The 22,860-nt window shown below is 43.6% G+C and overlaps 1 protein-coding gene across 3 annotated transcripts in view; it reads left to right on the plus strand.

The window, feature by feature from the left end:
- Positions 1–22,860, plus strand: part of F13A1 (coagulation factor XIII A chain) — a 137,480-nt gene that overhangs the window by 75,113 nt on the left and 39,507 nt on the right. For all 3 annotated transcript variants that reach the window (XM_024738487.1, XM_024738478.1, XM_024738492.1), the window contains exons 7-10: positions 652–826; positions 3,586–3,724; positions 19,613–19,716; positions 21,069–21,157. In XM_024738487.1, the coding sequence (XP_024594255.1) occupies positions 652–826; positions 3,586–3,724; positions 19,613–19,716; positions 21,069–21,157 (507 nt within the window). The remainder of the gene's footprint in view (positions 1–651; positions 827–3,585; positions 3,725–19,612; positions 19,717–21,068; positions 21,158–22,860) is intronic.

Genomic DNA, 22,860 nt, shown 5'->3' on the forward strand with positions numbered 1-22,860 from the left:
CAGGCCCTTTATGTATTATAACAAAATTATGCAACTTTAATCATGCAACTTCTGTAATGCAACTTCTTAAAAAACAGACTCTGCAAGGCACCCATGGGAATCTAATTTCTTATTAATTCTTAATGGTTCCTATGACAGCATCTGCTTACTTTTTCAATTTATTAGAGTCTGCCACTCATCCCCAAAGTCAAAACTCGTTAGACCATGAGACTCTGGGCCCCCACTCTAACATCTTCTGTCATTTGTCAGCTTTTAACTCTCCTTCTTTCAAGACAAGATACTTACTTGAGCTGTCTTCTTTTGCAGGTCTTCTTCCTCTCTTCCTCACACATGCTCCAGCTCTATTCCAACCAGACCAAGGGCCCTGTGTGTATCTTCTCCCAAGCACGTGAGAAAACATGACAACTCTTCCTGCCTGCTTTTCAACACCACCTTACGACAATCATACACTATATAACAGGGCATCTTGGTTATTTGGTTTCCCCTCACACTTTCCCTGACAAATAACAGTGAACTGAACAGCAGTGGAACTGTTTTCATCATGCAGGAATACAGAAGGCACTGGAAACCTTAGCTTGCCCAGTGTCGGAGTCTGGAGAGGACTCTTCTAAATGACCTTGACCCCTTCTCACCTCTCATCGTCTCATTTAGATTAATGCCAAGGATGATGAAGGCGTCATCGCTGGATCCTGGGACAATGTCTATGCTTATGGCATCCCCCCATCAGCCTGGACTGGAAGTGTTGACATCCTGTTGGAATACAGGAGTTCTGAGAATCCAGTCCGCTATGGTCAGTGCTGGGTTTTTGCTGGTGTCTTTAACACATGTAAGTATCCAGTTGAGCAATATATTTTTAATGTGAAGGAAATTTCACCTTAAGACATCTTATCTATAACCTGGCAAAGCAACCTAGCAAGCTCTGTTGGACCTATGGAATTTGTGGGTGGCTATTCTGGGATGCAGCCAATGCATAATTAAATTGTACTTGGCCAAATATGCTCCTAGTTTCTCTTTGACTGCCGAAGCTTTATAGAAAGAATGATGGACTATTTCCTACATAATCCATCGTTCAATACCCAGAGAAATGGAGCATCTCCGGGGTCACATAAGGATGTGAGGGAAAGGCCATGCCATTTTATTTCTTAGTAATCCCCACATTTTAAAAGGCTCAATTAGCAAAATTTAAAATAATAAATAATAAGCTATGTACTGCTTGTTATTGAGCAGTTTTGTAAATATGCTTATTTGCTTACTGTTTATCACTGAGAATTTTCTAAACATACCCACTTAGTTTTTTACCCCAGCTATGGGAGGGACTGTGGCAGGTGGGCTCATCTTCATCCTTGTATGTGAGTCTCAATGCCCCTGAGCAATTAGACACCAGAACTTAATGAACGATCTGTACTCCCCAGCTTCCCCTTTTGCTTTTAATCCACCCAATATCCAATCCATAGAGGAAAACGTATGGGAACAGAATTGTTCTCTTCAGCCTCATGCATCATTTTTCAATATGGCATTTGTCTGTCCCAGCCCAGACAATGTTATTGTTAATTCAGTGGGTATTTTTAAAAAACATTTATTTCAGTATGTCTTCATCATTGGTAATGATTTTCATTAACACGCCATTTCTACAGCCCTGTAAAAAAAAAAACAAAACATTAAGCGCAAGTCAAAGTGTCCTATCTGCTGGCTCATTAATAAAGACGGTTTTACCCAGTTAGCATGTTTTTAATCAGAAAAATCGAGGAGGATCTGGAGGCTGGAAGCCAGGATGAGACCATTTTTTTATAAATGATAATGAAGCCTGTCAGTTTCAGCTCAAAGTTCTGACCGTCTAAGAATTAGTCAGAGATCCAAGTGGAAAGAAATCATGAATTTGGGTTGTGTGTTTTGTTTCTCCATGGCGTCAAACTGGATAAGATTATTTTCTTAGCCATTTGCGTATACCCAAGGGCTAAAGGAATATATATTTCCTGGGAGCAACGAACGGCATTGTAGCCAATGTGTCAGTGTCCTAGAAGGGCTGGTCTCTCAAGTTCCACATGGAAGCCTGAATTTCACGAAGGGCTACCAGTTGGAGGTAGGCCCCCCTCCCTCATGGCTCCCAAGCCAAGTCTAAGTACAGGGTGCTCAGCAGAGGCAGCCTCTCTTATGAAATGATCCCAGGAAAAGAGAAAGGACTCCCCACGTCCTCCTGATGTCTGAAGTTTCACTCTCCCGGTGTAATTCCTTTAGGTTTAGAACCAGATAAAATAGTAAACACCTTCCATTCATGTATGCCTTTTGTATAAAAGGGTCCTCGAATCTCTTCCTGAACACCGGCTTTGGTGATAAGAAAAGGCAGAGGCCCAACGTGTGATGTCACCGTGAGGATAAACCTGAAAAGGAAATTTGGAGGGAAGGAGGCACTGGTGCCCCCATGTCAAACTTCACCAATCTTAGAATTATGAGTTCGGCAGATTCTGTAATCACGTGAATTAGTGTTAAGCTAGAAATAGAACTAGAGTGCCAATCATTTCTTTGGTAAAACTGTAGCAAGTGTAGGGGCTGTAAATCCATAGAGGAAGATGGAAGTGAGAGGCAGGTGATGGCTGCCATCGGTGATGTTTGGGGTGTTAAGATTAAGTCACTGACATATACGCGCCACTATCTATACAATAGATATCTAATACGGACCTGCTGCAGAGCACAGGGAACTCTGCTCAATACTCTGTAATGACCTGTGTGGGAAAAGAATCTAGAAAAGAGTGGATACATGTATCTGTATAACTGATTCACTTTGCTACACAGCAGAAACTAACACCTCATTGTAAACCGACTACACTCCGATAAAAATTAATTTAAAACAAGATTCAGTCATTTAATGAGGACCCTTGAGTCTCTACCAGATTCAAGTTTGGACTTCCAAGGTTGTTCTATTGAAGGAGGTGGATGGTCTTTGGTTAAAAATGCTAAACAATTCTGAGAGGGAAAAAAAAAAAAGGGAAGGCAACTCATTAATCTTAAAAGTGTCAGCTGAATTATTTTCAATGAGCCCTGAGGTCTGGTGTCCTGGCAGCCAGGGAGGGCATTTGGATTACGTTTAATCAATAGGTGCATATACGGCAAGAGATGCAACCAGGTAATTTATTATCTAATGATTAAAATGAATCTGTGCTGTCACCCTCCACCAAGTGTCACAAGAGCACGTTCCAGCCGGGAAAGCAAACCGCACTGAGGGTCTGCTTGGTAAATTCCTAACTTCCTCTTAGCTGAGGTTTTTAAATTTTATTTTCAGAAATTTTAGTCCATTAGCTGGACTAAAATAATCCTACTTTGACGATCGTATGATTAGCAGCTAAACAACTGGATCCCATTCCCACTGGCTTCGTTTGGTGCCAACTGCAGTTTGTATGATCAGGTAACGAGGCTTCTCTCTGCAGCCCTGGTCCTTGACAATAGGCCCCCTTCCTCAGTGTGGGACGTTTGAGAACAACGTGTCCATGTTGGCAAAGAAGAAGGTCCCTTCTGAGAGGGGATTGTTCACTCTGTATTTATCAGATCTCGGTGATGTGCTTAGTTGTGGTCCATCTTTCTTTCCCGCAGTTTTGCGATGCCTCGGGATACCAGCGAGAGTCGTTACCAACTATTTCTCGGCCCATGATAACAATGCCAATTTGCAGCTGGACATCTTCCTGGAAGAAGACGGGAATGTGAACTCCAAACTCACCAAGGATTCAGTGTGGTGAGTTTGATCTACAAGGGCATTTGCTGATATCAAATTGAAGTGACATACATTTACCAGGAGACAGAGTCGGTCTAATGTTTCTTTCTGTTCTATTTTAAGGAGTATTCGATACCATAGGCAGAAAAGTCTGATTGTCAGATTGTTTTTAGCTAATGAATGAGAAATGTTACTGAACAGGTAGTCTGGGCTTCGTATAATGGAGATGGATCATCCCATTACGACAGCAACCACTGGAAAAGGCCATGGTTTTAGTGGCCAGAGCCTATACTAGTTCCTCTCTACCTTAGTGTATGACTATTAGGGTGAATGGCAGAGACACCGGAGCCAAGCCTTCTCTACTCTAAGAGTAAGGTAGCCAACGTTTACTGAGCACTTACTGTGTACCAGTCTCTGCGTGAGCATGATCTTATCTAAGCTTTTTAAGTTTTATCAGGTGGGTGCTTATTAATATTCCATTTACAGATGAGGGAACTGAGGCACAGAGAGGTTAAAATAATTTTCTCAAGGTCATACATCTGGTAAGCTAAGAATAAAACCCAAGAGCATCTGACCCTAAACCACAACCCTTTTTTTTTTTTTTGGCCTTTGCAATATAGGATTGCTCTTTGAAGGTAAAGATGTGGTTTCCCCGATCTGTGACCTCATCTTTCGTTCAGAGATAGAAGTGGAAATAAAACTGAAATTATTACCAAATACCAACCACACAGTTTTTTCACTGCCCTGAACAGCTATATCACAAGCTGGCTGCAGGGAGTTTAGGATTCCAAAGAAATTTCTTTTTTCCATTGGGACCCACTCAGTCCAAAACAATATTCTTGTTTTATTCTTGTCCAAAAGAGGGGGGGAAAATCCCGAGAGTCCAAATGTAAAGGATATTTACAAAGGTCTGCATGGGAGGGAAATTGTCAGGCATTGAACTCAGTGGAATTTGGCTCAGTGGGACTAAAAATGTGTCTCCTAGAGTGGTTCTTTAGAAGCAGTAAAGCTAAAACACTGTCGGTTGTAAAAGCATCCAGATGGGGATGGTAGGAAGTTATAAGCTCATTTAAAGAGAAATTAAAAGCTAGAAGTGTCTTAACTGCCCCATGTTACAGGAATTACAGCGCAGCAGCCCTGCATGTATGTGGAACGACAAAAACAGACCCAAATAGCCATCCCCTAAGCCTGCTGTGACAGCCCAAAATGGCAAAATAAGGATTATTTGGCATCCTGCACCGCTCACCTCTTCTTTACACACCCCACCGCCCTGCACTCACACACACACTCACACACACACACACACACACACACACACTCACTCACACACACACTCACACACACACACTCACACACACACTCACTCAATGCCCTTGAAGCCAGCTGCCGCTTAAAATTATTCCTCCCGATTCCTTGATCCGAAGGCCTCCCACCATAAATCCCCACGGGCACCCCAGCAAATAAGCTCATAGGCTGCCCCTCACCAAATTGCTACAAAAGTGTGAAGCTGGTAAGACCTTGTTCTCGGTAACCCTTTCCTCTGTCAGCTCTCTGCTCCGAATTCCTTTCCCTGTTTCTATCACCCTTGTCCATTCGTTGTCTTCCCCAAATATCCCATCACCCTGGGACCATGTTCCCTGGTCCGGGGCCCCTGCTCCTCACAGCCAGACCACTGCCCCAGGCTTCTCGTCTTCCCTTTGCTTGGCTCACAGAGGGTGGCTGACGGTCTGACTAACTGAATGGGACACGCCAGACCGTGGAGCACAGGGATTAAAGGGCTCCGTCGGGTCTGGGTCATGCACCAAGCAGCTGTGTGACCTTGGGCAAGGCACAACCTCTCTGTGCCTCTCTTTCGTCCTCTAAAGTGGAGATGACAAGATTTCCAAGCATAACAGGAGCCTAATGACTGTTAGCTGCTCTTACTGTGTTCATCACTAGTCACACAGCTGGAATTTCTTGGAGGCAATATGTTGCCATCAACCTAAGCGCCTTGAAGCAGTTGGAGGAAGAGGGGTGCCCAGTGTCCTAAGATGACTCTGCTATTTCTGTCACTTTGGGGCATTTTAAAAACAAAAGCAGAAACCTTGCCTCCTCAGTGCAAACACCAGTGAACCCTAGAAGTTACAGAGGTTCCAGAAAACCAAAAGTATTTCTAAGCCCCTCCCTGATTGAGGGGGCTGGTGGAGGCTGTCCCTGGACACGTCCACCAGTTTATGGTCACCACAGCCGCCCTTCACGTCAAGCTCTGGCTTGGGCAGTCACTGGCTGTGTGACCTTGAAAAAACGGCTTTACCTCTCTGAGCTTCCTCATCAGTAGAATGAGGGTAAACTTAGTAGTTACCAATTAAATGGCAATTTAACGAGGCAATTTAAAGTACTTCCCACAGTGCTAGGCCCAGAGGGAGTGCCCAGTTGGCACCTGCTGATGAGATTAGTAATGACCACTGGTAAGAAATGGGGGCTACCTGAGCTGCAGGGTTGGCGAGCAGGGGTGGGGCTGGGGGCAGCAGAGGCGGAGGCGGGGCAGGGAGGGTTCGGTCGGCATCAGCTGACCACCCAGAGGCCAGTGCAGCATGGCTGGCAACACATGGCCCAACAAATTTCCCAGCGGGGGTCTCAGGAGCCACCGGCCTCACCCAAGCCCCCCAGCCTCACTTCCCTCCGCAGGCTCCACTCAGACAAACTCTTGGTTGTACGTGGCCCCTGCCCCCCTCTTTCTAAAGGAAGCCACGAGAATGATTTCTTGGTTCTCTCTCCTGGGTCTCCACCATCTCTTCGACACTGAGGTCCTGATGGTACAGGATGTGGTAAATTAATTTATCCAGTTGGGTCTCGGTAACCCACCGCATCCTCTTTTCCACGGCTCAGCTGGGTCCTGTGTCCCCAAAGCAGAAATAAGGCAGCACGAGGGTTCAGAGGGAGAGCTCAAGGATGCATGTGAAGGTGTGCTGTGCTCAGTGTGACCCAGAGCCGAGAGGGGTGAAGTCTGGATTTCACCCGGCGCTCTCACCCTTTCCCTTTACCACCGCAGACCATCCAGCACCGACTGCTTACAGGCCTGCTTCCTGGTCTGCTACCTTAGGTCCCCGCATGTGTATTTCCTCTCCCAGAGAGCCTCACCTTGCCAGGGGCAACAGTTTTGCCCAGAGTGGACATGCTATTGACGCCGGCAGAGGGAAGAGTGGGCTTCTTAGCGATTCAGGAGAGGGAGGGCCTAAGGAACCTTAGAAGGGCACAGCTGGGCAGTGGAATTGCACCTCAGGTTCCCACCTGAAATTCCAGGAGGGCCAACACAAGGTAACATACCCTGGAAGGAGCAATTTAAGCCTCCTGTCCCCAGCGTGCTGATGGGTTTGGAATGATGTGTAACCTCTGGGCATCCATGAATCACGGTGGACAGTTTAATGAAGATGCTTCTGCAATGTCCAGCTGCAACCTAAACCATGAATAGGGATGTGGGGCTCACAATGGGCAGGAGTAAAGTGACCCTTCGTCTACCTCCTGATAGAACTCAGCTTGGTCACCTCATCATACGATGGTCACACTGGAAATAGAAACAATTTTAAAAGAAAGGGATGGTGGCGCTTATTAGGGTCATGGAAGGTATTTCAGGAAAAGGCTCCTCTCCTTCTAAATGAAAGTGTTACCCTGTGTCCTACTGCTGGAGAGCATGTAGCCAGATCTGATTATTCTGGGTGGAAGATCTGTGTCCACCTCTTGACTTCCCTCCACCAGTATGCAACCCCCATGGGAGAAGCCTCGTCTGATGTATTTTACTTTTGTTTTGCCAACAGGGTGCAAGGCAAAGAGCAAGGACTTGATAAATGGAACTGGTTGGAAAAAATGTTAAATGCTTATTTAACAGATAAATATCATTTAATTCATTCAACAAACACTATTATACACTAATACTTCCAAATACCAGATGCTAAGGATTCAGAAGGAAATTAAGTAGGTCTCTGCCCTTGAGGAGCTCCATCCAGTGTTCATGAGTGAAACAACCACATACAGTACTCTATAAAAATATAAGGTGGGCTGTAAGGTGAGCCAGGAGTCATGGAGACGAGGGCAAGGGGCTTCCGTCCTAAACCCAGGGGAGCAGGGGGAAAGCTGTTCACATGGTCAGCGGCCGTAGACTCAAAGCCGTTAACCCCCTGCAATCTTCTGGCTGTGCTGTTCAAAGATGGAATGCCCAGGAAACGACCTTGGCCCACAGATAAAACTCAGGGGTATAAGTCTAAGAGGCTGAGATGAGACCACCAGAGGTCAGTCTGTTTCAAGGACCAGGCAGGAAGGAATGGAATTTCATGCAGAGTTACCCATATTATTTTGACTACAGTTGTTGAATATTGAAACTCACTCTGTCAAGATCCAGCCCCTCGCCACTCCTTCTTGTATGACCTCAAGAACATCTAGCACTTTGTCCTCTTTCTGGAAGGGCTAATGCCCCCCAAGGCTGTACATTCACAAGAGGCAGATGGAGTCAATACTCTTTGGGGATGGGGATGGGGGTGGGTCACTATTACCATCTATCACCACCTCTCCCGCTTCCCTACCCTTTGTCCAATCCCAGGTTCTGCCTCCTTTAAGACAAACCCACCCCTCACTCTTAGTTTTAGAGGGTCTGACAGTCAACAGCGTTCCAGAGTCCTTCTTGGCGCCAACAGCTTCCTAGACCCTGCCTCCTTCTGGTCCACCTTCTAGGCCTCTCCTTCATGCGCCCCTTTCCATCCCGCTCACTTTCCCAGAGGAAGGTCTTCACCCCTGGACGATGGAGTTCCAAGTGGGGTGGGTGGGTAGAAACATGTGCTACTCATGCCCTCAGGATGTGAAGAGAAGGGGCTTTGCACCTGTGTGCACACCAAGGCCCTTCTGCTTCTCAGAGGCCAGCTGATTGGCCAATCGGCAGGTGTAGAAAATTGCCGAACTCAGAGTTTTAAGCATCTCATATGATATTAAAGATAATTGGAAAGATGATGAATGCTAAAACAATTCACAAGTCTTTCTTTCCTTTATTGCCTTTTCGTTTCAAATTAAGTAAGTTTGATTAAACTGGCTTTCTCAATTTAATGTTTTAAAATAATTGTGAACTCGCAAATTTGTATTTATCAGTTTCAGCTTAAAGTTGGGACAATCTAAGAAATAGTCAGTGATCCAAGTGGAAAGAAATTACAGTTTTATTTTGTTTTCCCTTAGGATCTCATGGAAAAAAAACACCAAATCAAGTCAAACTACTCTTACAATTTCTTTCCCTCCCTCTCTCTCCATGGCTCACGGCAATATGATTAGCTCTTCCACTGACTAGCTGAGTGACTTCGGGCAAGTTGCTTGATTTCTCTGAGCCTTAATTTTCTCATACAGCTTTGGATTTAATGAGGTATAGGGTCACCTTCAGCTCCAGAAGTATTATTTTTAAAATAAATGTCACTGTTCTTCCAGCCAGGCCTTTCCTCCCACAGTTAGCAGGTTCTGTCATGCGCTCTGAGTGAAGATCTGCTTGCCTTCACAGGACCAGGCTGTGATCCACTCACCCACATGTAGGTGCTGCTTTGCAAACCGTCTTCATGTCAGCTCTCCAGGAAGAAAAGACACAGAAATCAAACAAGCCACAGAAAGTTGCTGTAACTCTTTGGCTGGCCTCAATGCACCTGATTCTTAAAAAAAAAAAAAAAAAATCCCAACTTCCTTCAGTACTTTTCGGAAAGAGTACAGTTGCTATTGTTTTGTTGTGCTTTTCACTTCAAATGCAGAAAACTCTGCTGCAATGGGTAGCATTGAATTTATAAACAAAGCTCTTTCAAAGCAACTTTTATAGCGGAAGTTAAGCAACTTTCACACCTGAGAGCTAGCCCTGGGTTTAACCCAGTCCCACCAATCCTAATTCTAATTGCAGTTTGCACACTTGGCATGCTGGTTTGCACATCATAGGTGCATTTTTGAAATTCAGACTGATCCACTTTGTACATTGTACAAAGTACGTTCCAACTAGTTGAACTTTCATATTGTTATATTACCCTAACTTTTAATCATGGTGTATGAGAAGAAGAATTATCCAAAAATGAATTCCAAGTAAAAAAATATAGAAGAAATATTCTGAATATAGGCCAAACTGTTTAAGATGTTTACGAGTTTGTAAAATTATCCTGTGATGTATCCAAGTTACCAAAGATAACAGCTACCAAGGATATTTCTTTTCAAATAAATTATCTAGTTAACTACATTACTGTCAGCCAAATAGTTTTTGAGAAAATCACCTGGAGATAGATCACGAGAGCTGTCATTAGAGAACTAAGAATATATGCCGTGAATCCACACCAGAGTCTTGAAGGAAGGATTGAAAATGTTATTTGCCACCTCCAAGGATCAAAATAGCTCATGCTTATGGAATACTTTCTTTGTGCCAGGCCCTAAGCTAAGTGGGTGACATGTATTAATTCATTTAATCCTTTTAACAACATGTTAAGGTACTACTATTATTGTCCTCACTTATAAGTGAAGAAACTGAGACACAGTAACTTAACCATGGTCACCAGCCTTCTAGCTTCCATGGCTTCTGATAGGAAGTCATCTTTAATTCTATTGATAATCCCTTGTACATAACAAATCACTTTTGTGTGCTGTCTTCAAGATTGTCCCTTTATCTTCAGCTTTGGACAGTTTGACTATGAGGATTTTAGGTGTATATCCCTTTGAGTTTATCCTCTTTGGGTCTTTTAACTTCTAGGATGTGTATATTAATATCTGTCATCAAATTGGGAAAGTTTTCAGCTATTATTTTTTCAAATATTCTTTCTGATTCTTCCTCTCTTCCCCTTCCTTCAGGGAGTTTCATTATGAGTATGGTCCACATGCCTCGGGGCTCTGTTCATTTTTCTTCACCTTTTTCTTCTGTTATTTAGGTTAGATCATTTCAGTTGACTTATTTCAAGTTCACTGATTCTTTATTCTTTCTACCTGATCAAATCTGCTTTTGAGACCCTCTAGTGATTTTTTTGAAATTTTTATTCCAGTTATTATACTTTTCAGCTCCAGAATTTCTGTTTGATTCCTTTCCATAATTTCTATCTCTTCATTGATATTCTCTATTTAGTTAGACATTGCTGCCATGGTTCCCTTTAGTTCTTTGAATATGCTTATAATGGCTGAATTAAAATCTTTGTCTAGGAAGCCCAGTGTCTTGGCTTCCTTAGTGACATTTTCCCTTGACTGGTTCTTTTTTTCACTGTGTATGGGACATACTTCTCTGTTTCTTTGTGTCTTGTAATTTTTGTTAAAACCTGGACATTTTAAATAATATAATGTGTTAACTCTGCAAACAGGATATCCTGATCTCCAGAATTTGCTGTTGATGTTTTGTTGTTGCTCTTGTTTGTTTGTTTAGTGACTTTCCTGGACTAATTCTGTAAGGTCTGTATTCATCATGCATGACCACTGAAGTCTCTGCTGGGTAAACTCAGTGGACAGCTAATTGTCTTCAGTGTTCCAGCAGGAAGTACACAATTCTGCTGTAGCCTTCACTTCCTGCTTGCTCAGAGTCTGAAGTTCAGCCAGAGGTGAGAATTTAGGACCTTGTTGGGGCTTTCCTGGGCATGCTTACAGACCTGCACATCTGTGTGGCCGCCTAGACTCTCAGGAGTAAGTCAGAAGTGTTCAAAGTCCCCTAAGGAAATTTCAGTCCCTCCTGTTAAATTTTTTGGACAGCCTTTTATTATCCCCAGTTGGTATCACCTCTTCAGGCACCTATAATGTTAAACAGTTGCTTCTAATTGGTTTTGAAAAACATCCTATAGGTAGGGCTATTTACACATAGTAAGCTCTGAATCAGATCAAATAAAAATAAGCCCTGGGAATGGAACTTTTCAGAGGGCTGCCAGACAGGTTAATAGTGACAATTCTTTTATTGAATTTTAGGGAGTTCCAAGCCCATTTTCTCCTCTTTGTTGTTTGCTAGGCTGCAAGTTTTTATGGCTACCATAGTTGTAAGGCTGTTCGTTTTCAAGACTACCATGGAGCTGGGGAGAGAGGGGTGGAAATAAGGCAAATTAAAATGCCACAAAGCTCACAGTTCTGAGATTCTTTTGTTCTTGTTGAATAAATCCTCCTTATATTGTTGCAAATCTTTGGTTCATTTCCAGAGTTCTGGAAAAGTTGGTTTTGATCATGTTTGTTAGTATCCTCACTATTTTTATGAAGGAGCAGATTTTTGGAGGCCCTCACTCTGTCATTCTGGGAGTGTTTCTCCAGAACACACTTTTAACCACCCTACAAGTGGTTCCAAATTGGGGGCCTACCACAACCCTTGAAGGGTTTACATTTTGTAGGAATAGTTTGGTATCTAATACCATCTTCCTGACATATATCTGAAATACATATTATTTTATGTATTTTTATTTCTTCATTTATTCTATACATTATAGGGCGTTATATTATCTTTTAGAAATTGTGTATAGAAATCTGTGGACTTCATTTCAGTATAATATAGAGGTGTTACAAAATATTTGTTTTAAAACTAGGAAGGGACATTAATTTTTGAAGGTTGAAAATCACTGCGCTAGACTCTCCTCCCATTCCTTTCATATATCTACCCTAGTCCTGCGGCTACAATATCTCCAAAGAGTGCCTGCAGTTCCTATTCTACTCGAGTTCCACTTAAGAGTGAACGGAGAGGGAGTTTGGGAGGTAAATAAAATCAGAGGTCGTTACAAATACCTCTCAGGAAATTAGAATGAAAAAGAAAGTGGGAGCCATCTAATAAACCACATAGAAAGTACTAAGGCATTTTTTATAACAAGAAAAATGTCATGTTTTGGTTAATCATAAATTCTGCTTAAGAGAGTCATCATATATACTGATCAAAAGTTACCAGTTTTCAAATAATTAAAAGCTAATAAAATATGTACCACCTAAGCTATACTGAATGCAATTTAATTTCTTTTGATGATTAATAAGACCTCTAGAAAAATGTCATATAAATAAGAGCTTTTAGAATAGTATACTCATAAACAGCTTTATAATGCAAAGCAGTAATTTTGGTGCCTACTAAGATTGTTGGCTCTATTTTTTTAAAACTCCTTTCAATAATTATGGATAAGCTTGGCCAGAAGTTATTATAGAAAGCTTTTTATAACTTACAGTCATTCTCAAAATCCAATCTTTTCTTAATTTTCAGCAGGAATATCAATTGATAATTTGCTACGCAAGAGAGAGAGGTAAAGGGGTTCAGGGTGCTATTTTCAAAGTAAATCCAGCAAGGGGAACTCAGCAGAATTACAGACGGCCTTCTGCTAAGTAGTGGTGTCAAACGTGGCTCATATGGATGGGTGTCATCTACTTCCTGAACATTTTGAAGGTTCCATTTTGGTCTCTCACACATGCTATCTTCAGCCCCTTAACTGGGTCTTTCGTGCTACATCAGACTGTGCTTAAACTGTGACTTCTTTTTTTTTTAAATAAATTTATTTATTTTATTTATTTATCTTTGGCTACGTTGGGTCTTGGTTTCTGTGCGCGGGCTTTCTCTAGTTGCGGTGAGCAGGGGTTACTCTTCGTTGCGGTGCGCGGGCTTCTCATTGCAGTGGCTTCTCTTGTTGTGGAGCATGGGCTGTAGGCACACGGGCTTCAGTAGTTGTGGCACGCAGGCTCAGTAGTTGTGGCTCACGAGTTCTAGAACGCAGGCTCAGTAGTTGTTGTGCATGGGCTTAGTTGCTCCGCAGCATGTGGGATCGTCCTGGACCAGGGCTCGAACGTGTGTCCCCTGCATTGGCAGGCAGATTCTTAACCACTGCACCACCAGGGAAGCCCTAAACTGTGACCCTTCCCTGCATATTATGAGCAAAAACAAACACCTTCATTACTTTCTCTTTTTTCTTGATGGGTGATTGGTTCTTACAGGGGGCACTGGCTTGGTCTCCACCTGATTGGACTTTTGGCCTTCAGTGGAGAAGACCCCAGAGGAACTCCAAATGCCCCTTCCTGGTTTCAGCACTGCAACAATGAACAGCTGCATTCTGAACTAGCGTGGCTCTCCCAGCTCCCAGCTCCATAAAAGATTCCTCCAGCATACTTCCCTTCCTCTGAATAATTCCTTTCTGTTGTCTTGCTTCATTACCTTTCCCAACTGGCAAGGTTTTTCTTGGTCCAAGCTTTTATTTCCACTTTGGAATGTCTTACTAGGCAAGCGTCAGAGTCCACCAACTTGTCTCTACTTCTTTCCCACCCCACCCCACCCCCCTTCGTTACTGGAGTGACCAGAGTTTAACAAGTCCAGGGCGTGCTGTCGTTTTTGTCACCAGTATCATTGCCTGTGTCAGGAGTATAACAACAGGGCCAGAGAGGTAGGGCTGTGCCCATCTGTGACAAACACAAATAGTTTGCAAGATAGACCAGGGTCTTTATTCTACCCCCTGCCATTTGTAAAATAAAAGAATTCAAAGACTTGGTTTACACTTGAAGTTGGTCCAAGATATCTCTGCCCCTGCTTTCTCTCAACCTTATTTGTGCTCTCTTTTGAGCCCTAATAAAGCTGCAGAAACAAAATTACAGTCCCACGTCTCTTTCTTCCCTTTTAGGGAAGAAAACCTTTCTGCACAGATTGCAGATGAGATGACCCTGTGGAATGTTTAAGCAGTTAGCCAAGTTAAAGGCAGTAAAGGACTCCTTGCTTAAATTATCCACTCTATTTTCTTTGAACATACAGCACACAGAGCCCCGAAGCCCATCCTGGTCTCAGCTGTGTTTTCTGTCCACTCTGCACCCTCCCATGGGCACTTGTCACCCTGGATGTGACCTTAGCCAGTTGTTAGAACTGTGCTCTTCCTTCTTTAATAAAAAAGAGTCCTGCTAATGGTTTTTTTTTTGGGGGGGGGGTGAGGGGGACTCGTATATATTTATTATAAAAATTTCAAACATTGCAGAAAAAAGTATAAAAATAAGAGTCATCCACTTTCCAGCTACTCAGAACATTTATATTTTGCTAAACATTCTTTCATGGGTCCCTTTGCATATTGTATTCATTTTTTTATTGCTGCATAACAAATTTCCAAAACCTTGGCAGCTTAAAACAACACAAAGTTATTATCCAACAGTCTCTGTAGGCGAAGGGTTTGGGCCCAGGTTAACTGGGTCCTCTGCTTAGGGTCGCAAATGGTGGCAATCAAAGTGTTAGCCTGGACTGTGGTCCCCTCTGATGCTCAGGGCTCTCTTCCAAGCTCATTCAGGTTCTTGGAAAAGTTCAGTTCCTTGCAGGTGTAGAACTCATGGAAGCTTCCATCTTCTTCGAGGCCAGCAGGAGAATATCTTTGCTGTTTCAAATCTCTAGCTTGCTATGTCCCAGACGTCCCAGATTTAAAGGCTCACGTGATTCGGTCAGGCCCACATGATAATCTCCTTTTTAATTAACTCACAATCAACAGCTTACTTACCTTAATTATGTCTGCAAAATCCTCTTTGCCATGTAAAAATGTAATCACAGGAACAACATCCCATCCTATTCACAGACTTCACCCACATTCAAAGGGAGGGATTTATACAAGTGTGAGGATCGTTGAACGTTCTGCCTTCCGCACATCTATACATACACAATGAACACTGTACCTGGGGTTCTGTAGCGTGATTTTAAAAAATTGATATGCCGTGGTTATTTTTCCTACCTAATAAATACAGATCTGATTTTTATGGCTGAATAGTATTTTATTTTGTGATTTAAAATAGTTAATCACATACTGGACAGTTTCTGATTTTCCTTCTTAAAAATTATGCAAGGATGAACATTTCACATTCTTGTCTCTGCATGTGTATAATTCTAAGGAAAGGCGTTTACCAAATCAAAGGATAAACTAAACCAAGGCTGCCATGTCCCTTCCAGGGTCCTCCAGCAGTGCACGGTGCTGCTTTGCTAGCGAGGCTCTGCTTTTGGTGAAGGTTCTCTGCGTCTCTTGCTCCGATACTGCCACATTACTACATCCTTGAACGGAGTTCTAGAAATCACTAGCTGCCACTGCAGGAAACATACAGGAAGTAACATAAAGTGAAGATGTGATGTTCACTTGTCGCCTCCATCATCTCCCCAAAGAAGTTATTTTCAATTTGATTAAATAACTTTGGACGAGATGGGGGCTTTATTTTAATTTCTACCCTGCTTCTTTAGAAAGAGGCAACAAGGATACTAGATCACATTGAAGGTTGATAATCTTTTTAACTTTCAAAGGACACTGCATATTTTGATGGTATGGTGGGAAGTCGGGCTTCAAATGAAGGCTCTGAGAAAATACAAAACCATGAATCTTAAAAACAAACACACAAAGATTTGATTAGGCCTGCCTGCCTTGCTAGGAGAGATCCTTAACTTTCAAGCAACCAATACTTTGTGAGCACCTCCTATGGGCCAGTTCTAGTTCTGGGAATGCGATGGTGAACGGGCAGGCGGAGCTCACAAAATGAATCCACACACTTTGCAAGTGCATATGACGAAACAGCGAGATACATTCATCTAGATACAGATCTAGGTTAAAAAGCTTTAAGATAAAAAACACTTTCCAAGAAGCATATATATTTTCCCAGCCTGGATAGTAGGTAAACGGAATTCAGCTATGTCTGTAAATGTTAACCCCTTTCATAGGAGAACCTGAGATGTAAAAGGCAGGAGTGTATACCCAGAAATACTGAACATCCAGCCAAAAGGGGACCCTCGTGGCATGGGTGGCCCAGGACGCATATCCCCTGGCCGTTCCTGAGCAGAGAGAATGGCATGATGGAAAAAGCCCCATTTCTTCAGGGGTTGCAACCTCTTCCCTTGCTCGTGGCAATCTGGGAGCCCAGCTACTGGCCTTCCACCCGTTGACTAAGGCCCAACCCCTCCAGAGCATAAGTTCTGTTCACTTCACCCACTGCTACAAGTTCCTCACCCTCTTATTAAACTCTTCTACCCCAAACACACAAATAAGGTCTCAGTCTTAGGTGAAAGTGGAAGAGACCGTGAGTACAGAGAGAAGAAACCTTTCCCCATCTCCTGGTCATTTGAAAGGAAATAAAATCCTCAAAGCAATGTCTTTACCTGAGATCTGAAATGCAAAGCTTATTTATCTTGTTCAAGGCTCACCTGGCCCAGGATACTTGAATTTAAATAAGGAGGTTCTGGGGCCTCTTACCCTAGGGCGGTGCTGGTGAAAGCCAGGGTTGCTAAACATCGCAGGCTGTGTAGGAAGCGTGACTGTGGCCATTTGGGATTGCAAGTGTCTCACTGCTGTTCTTTCTGGATCTCTCTGCCCGACGGTGCAACATTTACCGTTCTTAAGGGGAGCTAGCATTGCTTATTACCTGATCACCGTGACCTTCCTTCCAGCTTCAGAGCAAAGATAGAGGCTCTCAGGTGGGAGCCAGCCTCATGCTCATGTCCCGACACCTCACACCTTGACCCTGACCTACATCTGCACCCCCGTCCCCCGCAGACAGTGCCTCGCTCCCCACACTTGTCCATGGCGCTGCTCTCCACCTCATCCTCCTCCATCCTTGGTATTTGAGCCTTTTTTTATTCCATCTCTCCCTTTATTCTATCTTTATCTCACTCCCTCTCTACTGGTTCTTCCTCCATAGACATGACAATCTCTCCTAACGTAAAAATAATCAAAACAATCTTCCCGCATTGCATTATTTTCTAGCCACTGCCCTATCGTCTGTTCTGGCATTCACAACCTAGGTCACCCTTGGGGGAGAAATCCACTCCGCATTTCTCCCCTCCTGTTCCCTCTGCGTCTGGCGTTTGCACTCACCACTCTCCTCCATCAGCAATAAAGATGCCAGTGGCTTCCTACGTCAAATTCCGAGTGTCACGTGTGTATATAAAAATGCCTCTTGGGTTTCATCCTTTGAGTTTCTCACGGGCACTCGAGTTCATCATGTCCCAAATGAACATGTCACCCACCCAACACCAGCCCCCAGCACAAACCTTCTCTTCTTCCTTCATTCAGTCTTGGTGAATGGAACCACCACACTCCCTGGAAACTCAAAAGCTTCCTCAACACTCACAGTTCCCTTCTGACAGCTCCTCTCCTTCTCCACGGTGACGAGGGGAAACTCAGCTCAGTCTCTGGTCCTCGCCCAGCTCCCACAAATACAGATCTGCAAATTTAACTGGCCCGAGGATAAAACCAAAATATTTAACTTGGGATAAAAGGATCTCACAATCTCATCCTCACCAACAACATAGCTCAGTGTTTAAAAGCATGGATCCTGGAGCTCTATCACTAACTCACTGTGCAACCTCAGGCAAGATTCTTAACCTCTCTGTGCTTCCGTTTCCTCCCTTGTAAGTGGGGGATAATAATAACAATACCTTCCTCATAGAGTACTGGGAACATCGTATGTATTCACGTACATAAAGACTTTAGAACAGTGCCTGGCCTACAGTTGCGCTATGTGTACCTGACGGTCTTGTGATGTACTGCCCATTTTCACCTGCCAATCCTCTTCTCCCATGCACGCAAGTATGCAGACATGCTACAACAGCATGCAGGTCACCAAACACACCATATTGGCTATTTCTTGTCTCCACAGCTTTGTTCTTAGTTCTTTTGTCAATCTGCTAAACCCCCTTTTATTTTGGGGGACTCACAGCTCAAATACCACTTCTGCTGTGGTGCCTTCCCTCCTGCCCCAAGGGCTTCCCCACTGAGACCCGATTGTACCCCAAATGAATTTCCCCTGTAGCATGCATCACTTCAATCGATTAGTTTTAAAAGTCTGAGAGTTACCATGTTTGAGCACTTGTCATATGCCAGACCCCGTTCTAAGTGCTGTACATGTATTCGCTTGTTTAAGCCTCACAGCAAACGTATGAAATGTTTTAGCAATTGGTTTCTGTGTTCATCATTCCTCCTCAGTCGTGGGGCTCTTTATGGGCAAGAACCTATGACTTGATCATGCCTGGGTGTCCAGCAGGGTGCCTGGTGCATGATGGGCCCATAGATAAGTGAATACCTCTGAACTGAGCCAATCAAAGATGAGCTGAACTCAGAGAGAGATGGGCACATGCACGAATTACTGACATTGAAGGACACTGAGGTATGGGTGGATGGTAGCTGGATCTGAAATTCACCAGTGCTATAAAGACTGCTGTATTTTCTATAATGCCGACAGGTTAAGGTGCTCCCATTTGTTTCTGTAATGTCATATAATTTCTGGTCTTTCCAAGGACATAATCATGCAATTCATGATGATATTTTTATCCCATGCTCTTGTTTCAAGGGTCACTTGCTAAGTCTGAAAAGTTTTGCCTGGCCTTCAGCTCGTGGGTCACCCACCTTTGATAAAGTGTAAAGAGACACTCACCCTGAAAACCTTTCCTTCTTGTTGGACACCAGATGGAAATTTGCCACAAATTATAGACAACTAAAGTCAGGAGTTAACATTACAGTTTCTATGGCAATAGTCTAAGCCCATAAACAAAAAACTTAATCGTTACAAAGGGATATGCTTTTTATAAATCTAATATACATATAAATATAAAAGGAATTCAAAGATAATATGTATCTCAGTTTTCATTAACTTTTCTTCCCTGCCATATCCCTTGAGCCCATAGTAAATTCTGTTTCATTAAGGCAGTAGACAGGGTTAAGATCAAAATTGTTTAAGGCATTGATTAGAATATCTCTGGGTGGCCTTGAAGCTGATATTAGTGGGGGAGAGAGCAATGTCCAGCCATATGAGTGCTGCCCCAGGGGTGCCAGTGGAAAAGGACGTGCACAGAAAACTTAAGTCTAGAGCCCCAGTATATCTCTGGGAAGCTTCCAGCTAGCTTAAGCCATTCTGATAATTTATAGGTAGCATAGTCACAGGATTTTTGGTCACTTTTTGACTTCCTGGAGCATTGAATGTGATGGGAAGTTTAATCTCGCTGGGGTGGTGTTTTTTAAGGAACTACCACTGCTGGAACGAAGCCTGGATGACGAGGCCTGATCTTCCCATTGGATTTGGAGGTTGGCAAGTCGTGGATAGCACCCCGCAGGAAAACAGCGACGGTAAAAACCGCATCCTCCCTCAGGGAAATGGATGAACTGTGCGTCTTTATTTTGCTTTTATGATTGCATCTGATGTGTGGGAAACACTCCCTCCCAGTGGGAACAGCATCAGAAGTGTGCTTCCTGGGCGCATGTACAGGGTTGACTTCATTTCACTGGTCGTCTTTACTCTGATTATTTTGTCACTTTTAGGGGGAAAAAAGCATAAGACTTAACATATATAACCTCATCGATTCTTGCTTTGATAAGCAGTTTTGAAGACAAGGGAAAATGTATCTGGGTAAGCACTTTTGCTAGGCTATAAAATAGACTTCAGCCCTGCCTGATAAACAGTGATAAGATAGATGGCAGTGGTGAAAATAAAGAATTCAGAAAATAATTACAGATCATCCTTTAACTTGTTGTTTTTCCAGACGCTGATTTCTTTTTAGGTTGTGTGATTTCTTTCAAAACTTGAGTATGTAGGTACGTATCTTCTAACGTGTGTGCTAAGTAGTGGCAGCTATGACCTCCCTCTCCCACCGAATGTTTATAAAATCACACACATCGTGAGGCCGCATTTCTCTTTAGCATGATGATAAAAGTCAGTGGTCTAGGACGCGACTTTTCTCTCCTCAGGTGTTGATATAAGATATCGATGTGTGCATACATATATACGCAAAAACGTTCATTATGTACTCATAAGGGAACGCCAGTACAATACTGGATTTTAAGAGAGAAATTTCAACACTTTCTGGTGTTCCGGATTATATATCATGACGAGATAGCTGAGTGACTAATGGCAGCTAATCTCTTATTAACAAGAGATAGCTGGTTAAAATTCAAAGGACTTTGTGAAGGTCAGCGTGGGCCTACTGACTTCCTGAGTGCACGTGGTCCATGTGTGTGGCTAATGTCCAGATTCTCCAGCTAAACTTGACATGTGTCCATAACGTCCAGACACAAAAAACAAAAGTGAAAACAACAACACAAACACTGAGGACGGATCACTGTTTCCAACATTCCAGATACGAGTTATGAAAGGATAAGCCCTGTGTAAGCCAGCGGCTGGGCACCAACACACTTGAGTCTGTTTGTAGCTGGAAGAGTAGATGCAGAAATAGTGTTGCCCTATATTCTTTTCGTGGCTTCAAATTTTGGTTTGCAGAGTCATTTCCGACAATTCCCTCTCGATTACACACGTGGGTCATTCACCCGCTCCGGCCATGGAAAGCACTGGGGCTACCTCGGTGATGAAGTAGAGGAACATTTGTCTCTACGGAGTTACCTCAGGGTTATGATCCAGATCAGCTCTGCATCTGGACGGAACTGAAGATGGCAAACTCATGCTGCCCCTCCTCTGTGTGATACAGGGATGTATCGGTGCGGCCCGGCCTCTGTTCAAGCCATTAAGCACGGCAATGTTTGCTTCCAGTTTGACGCACCCTTCGTTTTTGCAGAGGTAAGGGGGAAGCTGGGGAAAAGAGCCGCTTTCCTTCCCAACCCCTTAACACATCAAAAAATACGGTACTGGGCTGTTACTTCTAAATTTCCCAGGTACATAGTGTATGCTTCATGTTTACAAAGTTAACTAGACATCATTCCAACCCCCAGGCACTGCACGCTAAATGCAGTTCTTACTTAAACATTTTTCTCTCCTTGATGTTTTGAGATTTTTCTGCCGGAAAGCAATCGCTTTACTAACCTTAGCTTAGTTCTCTGGACCCCTGAAGTAGGTATCAACTGCTCCCAAGAAATTAAGTGACTAAATGAATCACTCAACAAAAAATTGGTGGAGACGGTCCGTGAATTGGAGTGGCAGAGCGTCCTTCACCCTGAGACTAGCCCAACAGTTCACTGGAACAACACCTGAACACACCCCAACTACGGTCTTAGTCTGGGGACTCCAGTCCATTTCCTGCCATTCCAGGCCATCCTCCAACAGCGGAGACAGAGAGTACAGCTGCTAGAATACGGGGGGGAGAAGAGGGTCTAGAACATTGCACACTAAAGGGTGGATGGGGACCGTTCGGGAAAGGGTCTGAAATTCTGCAAGAACTGGATGGAGGTCGGAAGCAGAGAGGGCAGTTCAAGGGTGCTCCAAAGAGAGCTCAGAAAGTCAAATTAAATGTAAGAGACATCAGGTGAGGGAGAAGGCCAGGAGGCTGCTGAAGGTAGGGGTGAGGAACAGAGATTTATGAGAGGCTGAGAGGCACGACTGACCTAGAGTATAATTTCACGAATGAACGCAATGAAAGAACGCCTACTGCTACGTAATCACTTCGCCTACCATCGGATGCTCTTAGCAACCCTTTAAAATGGGTGTTATAATTCTTCCCATTTTACAGAAGAGAAACATGAGGCGAAGGGCGGTTAAATAACCTTCCCACAATCATCTAACCAACAAAGAGTAGTGCTAAGATTTAAAGCCAGGGAGGCACCTGAGCTCATGCCAGCAAACACCACTTTCTGCTACTATTCTAGAATGAGTAAATGTCTCTTCCCACTATGTGCCAGACACTGTGGGAATTCAGAAGCCTATGTCCTTAGGTAACTGGATTCTTGATGGAGATGGTGGTACGTAAACACAGCAACGTTTAAATAACAATAACGTAAGGGATGCTATGGAACTAAATGTCAGACAGCAATGTAGGTGATAAATGACTTGCATTAAAGTTAATTGAGAAATACGAGCTAGAAACTGAGTCAGGACAACAAAGGCCACGAGCCCCTGTCTAGGGAGAGTGATCTGGGAACAGACACAAGGACAGCTACATCATAGCCGCAGTACGATGAGTGGAGTATTACGGGAGCCCATGGAAGGAGGGCCAGAGATGCTACCTGGAGGGAGTGGAGCCTGAAGCATGTCTGGAGGGATGATTAGTGATTATTCAGGCAAAGGGGGTAAGAAAGAAGCCAGAGGAAGGAAAGAATTTTACACAGAGGAGAAAACTTGAGCCTCCGAATGGTATGTGCAGACAATTAAAAACTATACAGCCTCATGAAAAGTGATGTGTTGGGAGGCGTCAAATGATGACAGCTGAGGGAACTAGACAAGGGACCTCTGTCCTGAGAAAGGGGCACCCCGTCCTGTAAACGAGAGGCTTCCCACGGGGAAGGGACGGGAACCTGTGCAGCACGGCCTTGAAGGGAAGGCCGTGGGGT

This window comes from Neophocaena asiaeorientalis, unplaced genomic scaffold (genome assembly GCF_003031525.2).
Source record: "Neophocaena asiaeorientalis asiaeorientalis breed wild unplaced genomic scaffold, Neophocaena_asiaeorientalis_V1.1 scaffold307, whole genome shotgun sequence".
In the NCBI taxonomy this organism is placed as follows: Eukaryota; Metazoa; Chordata; class Mammalia; order Artiodactyla; family Phocoenidae; genus Neophocaena; species Neophocaena asiaeorientalis.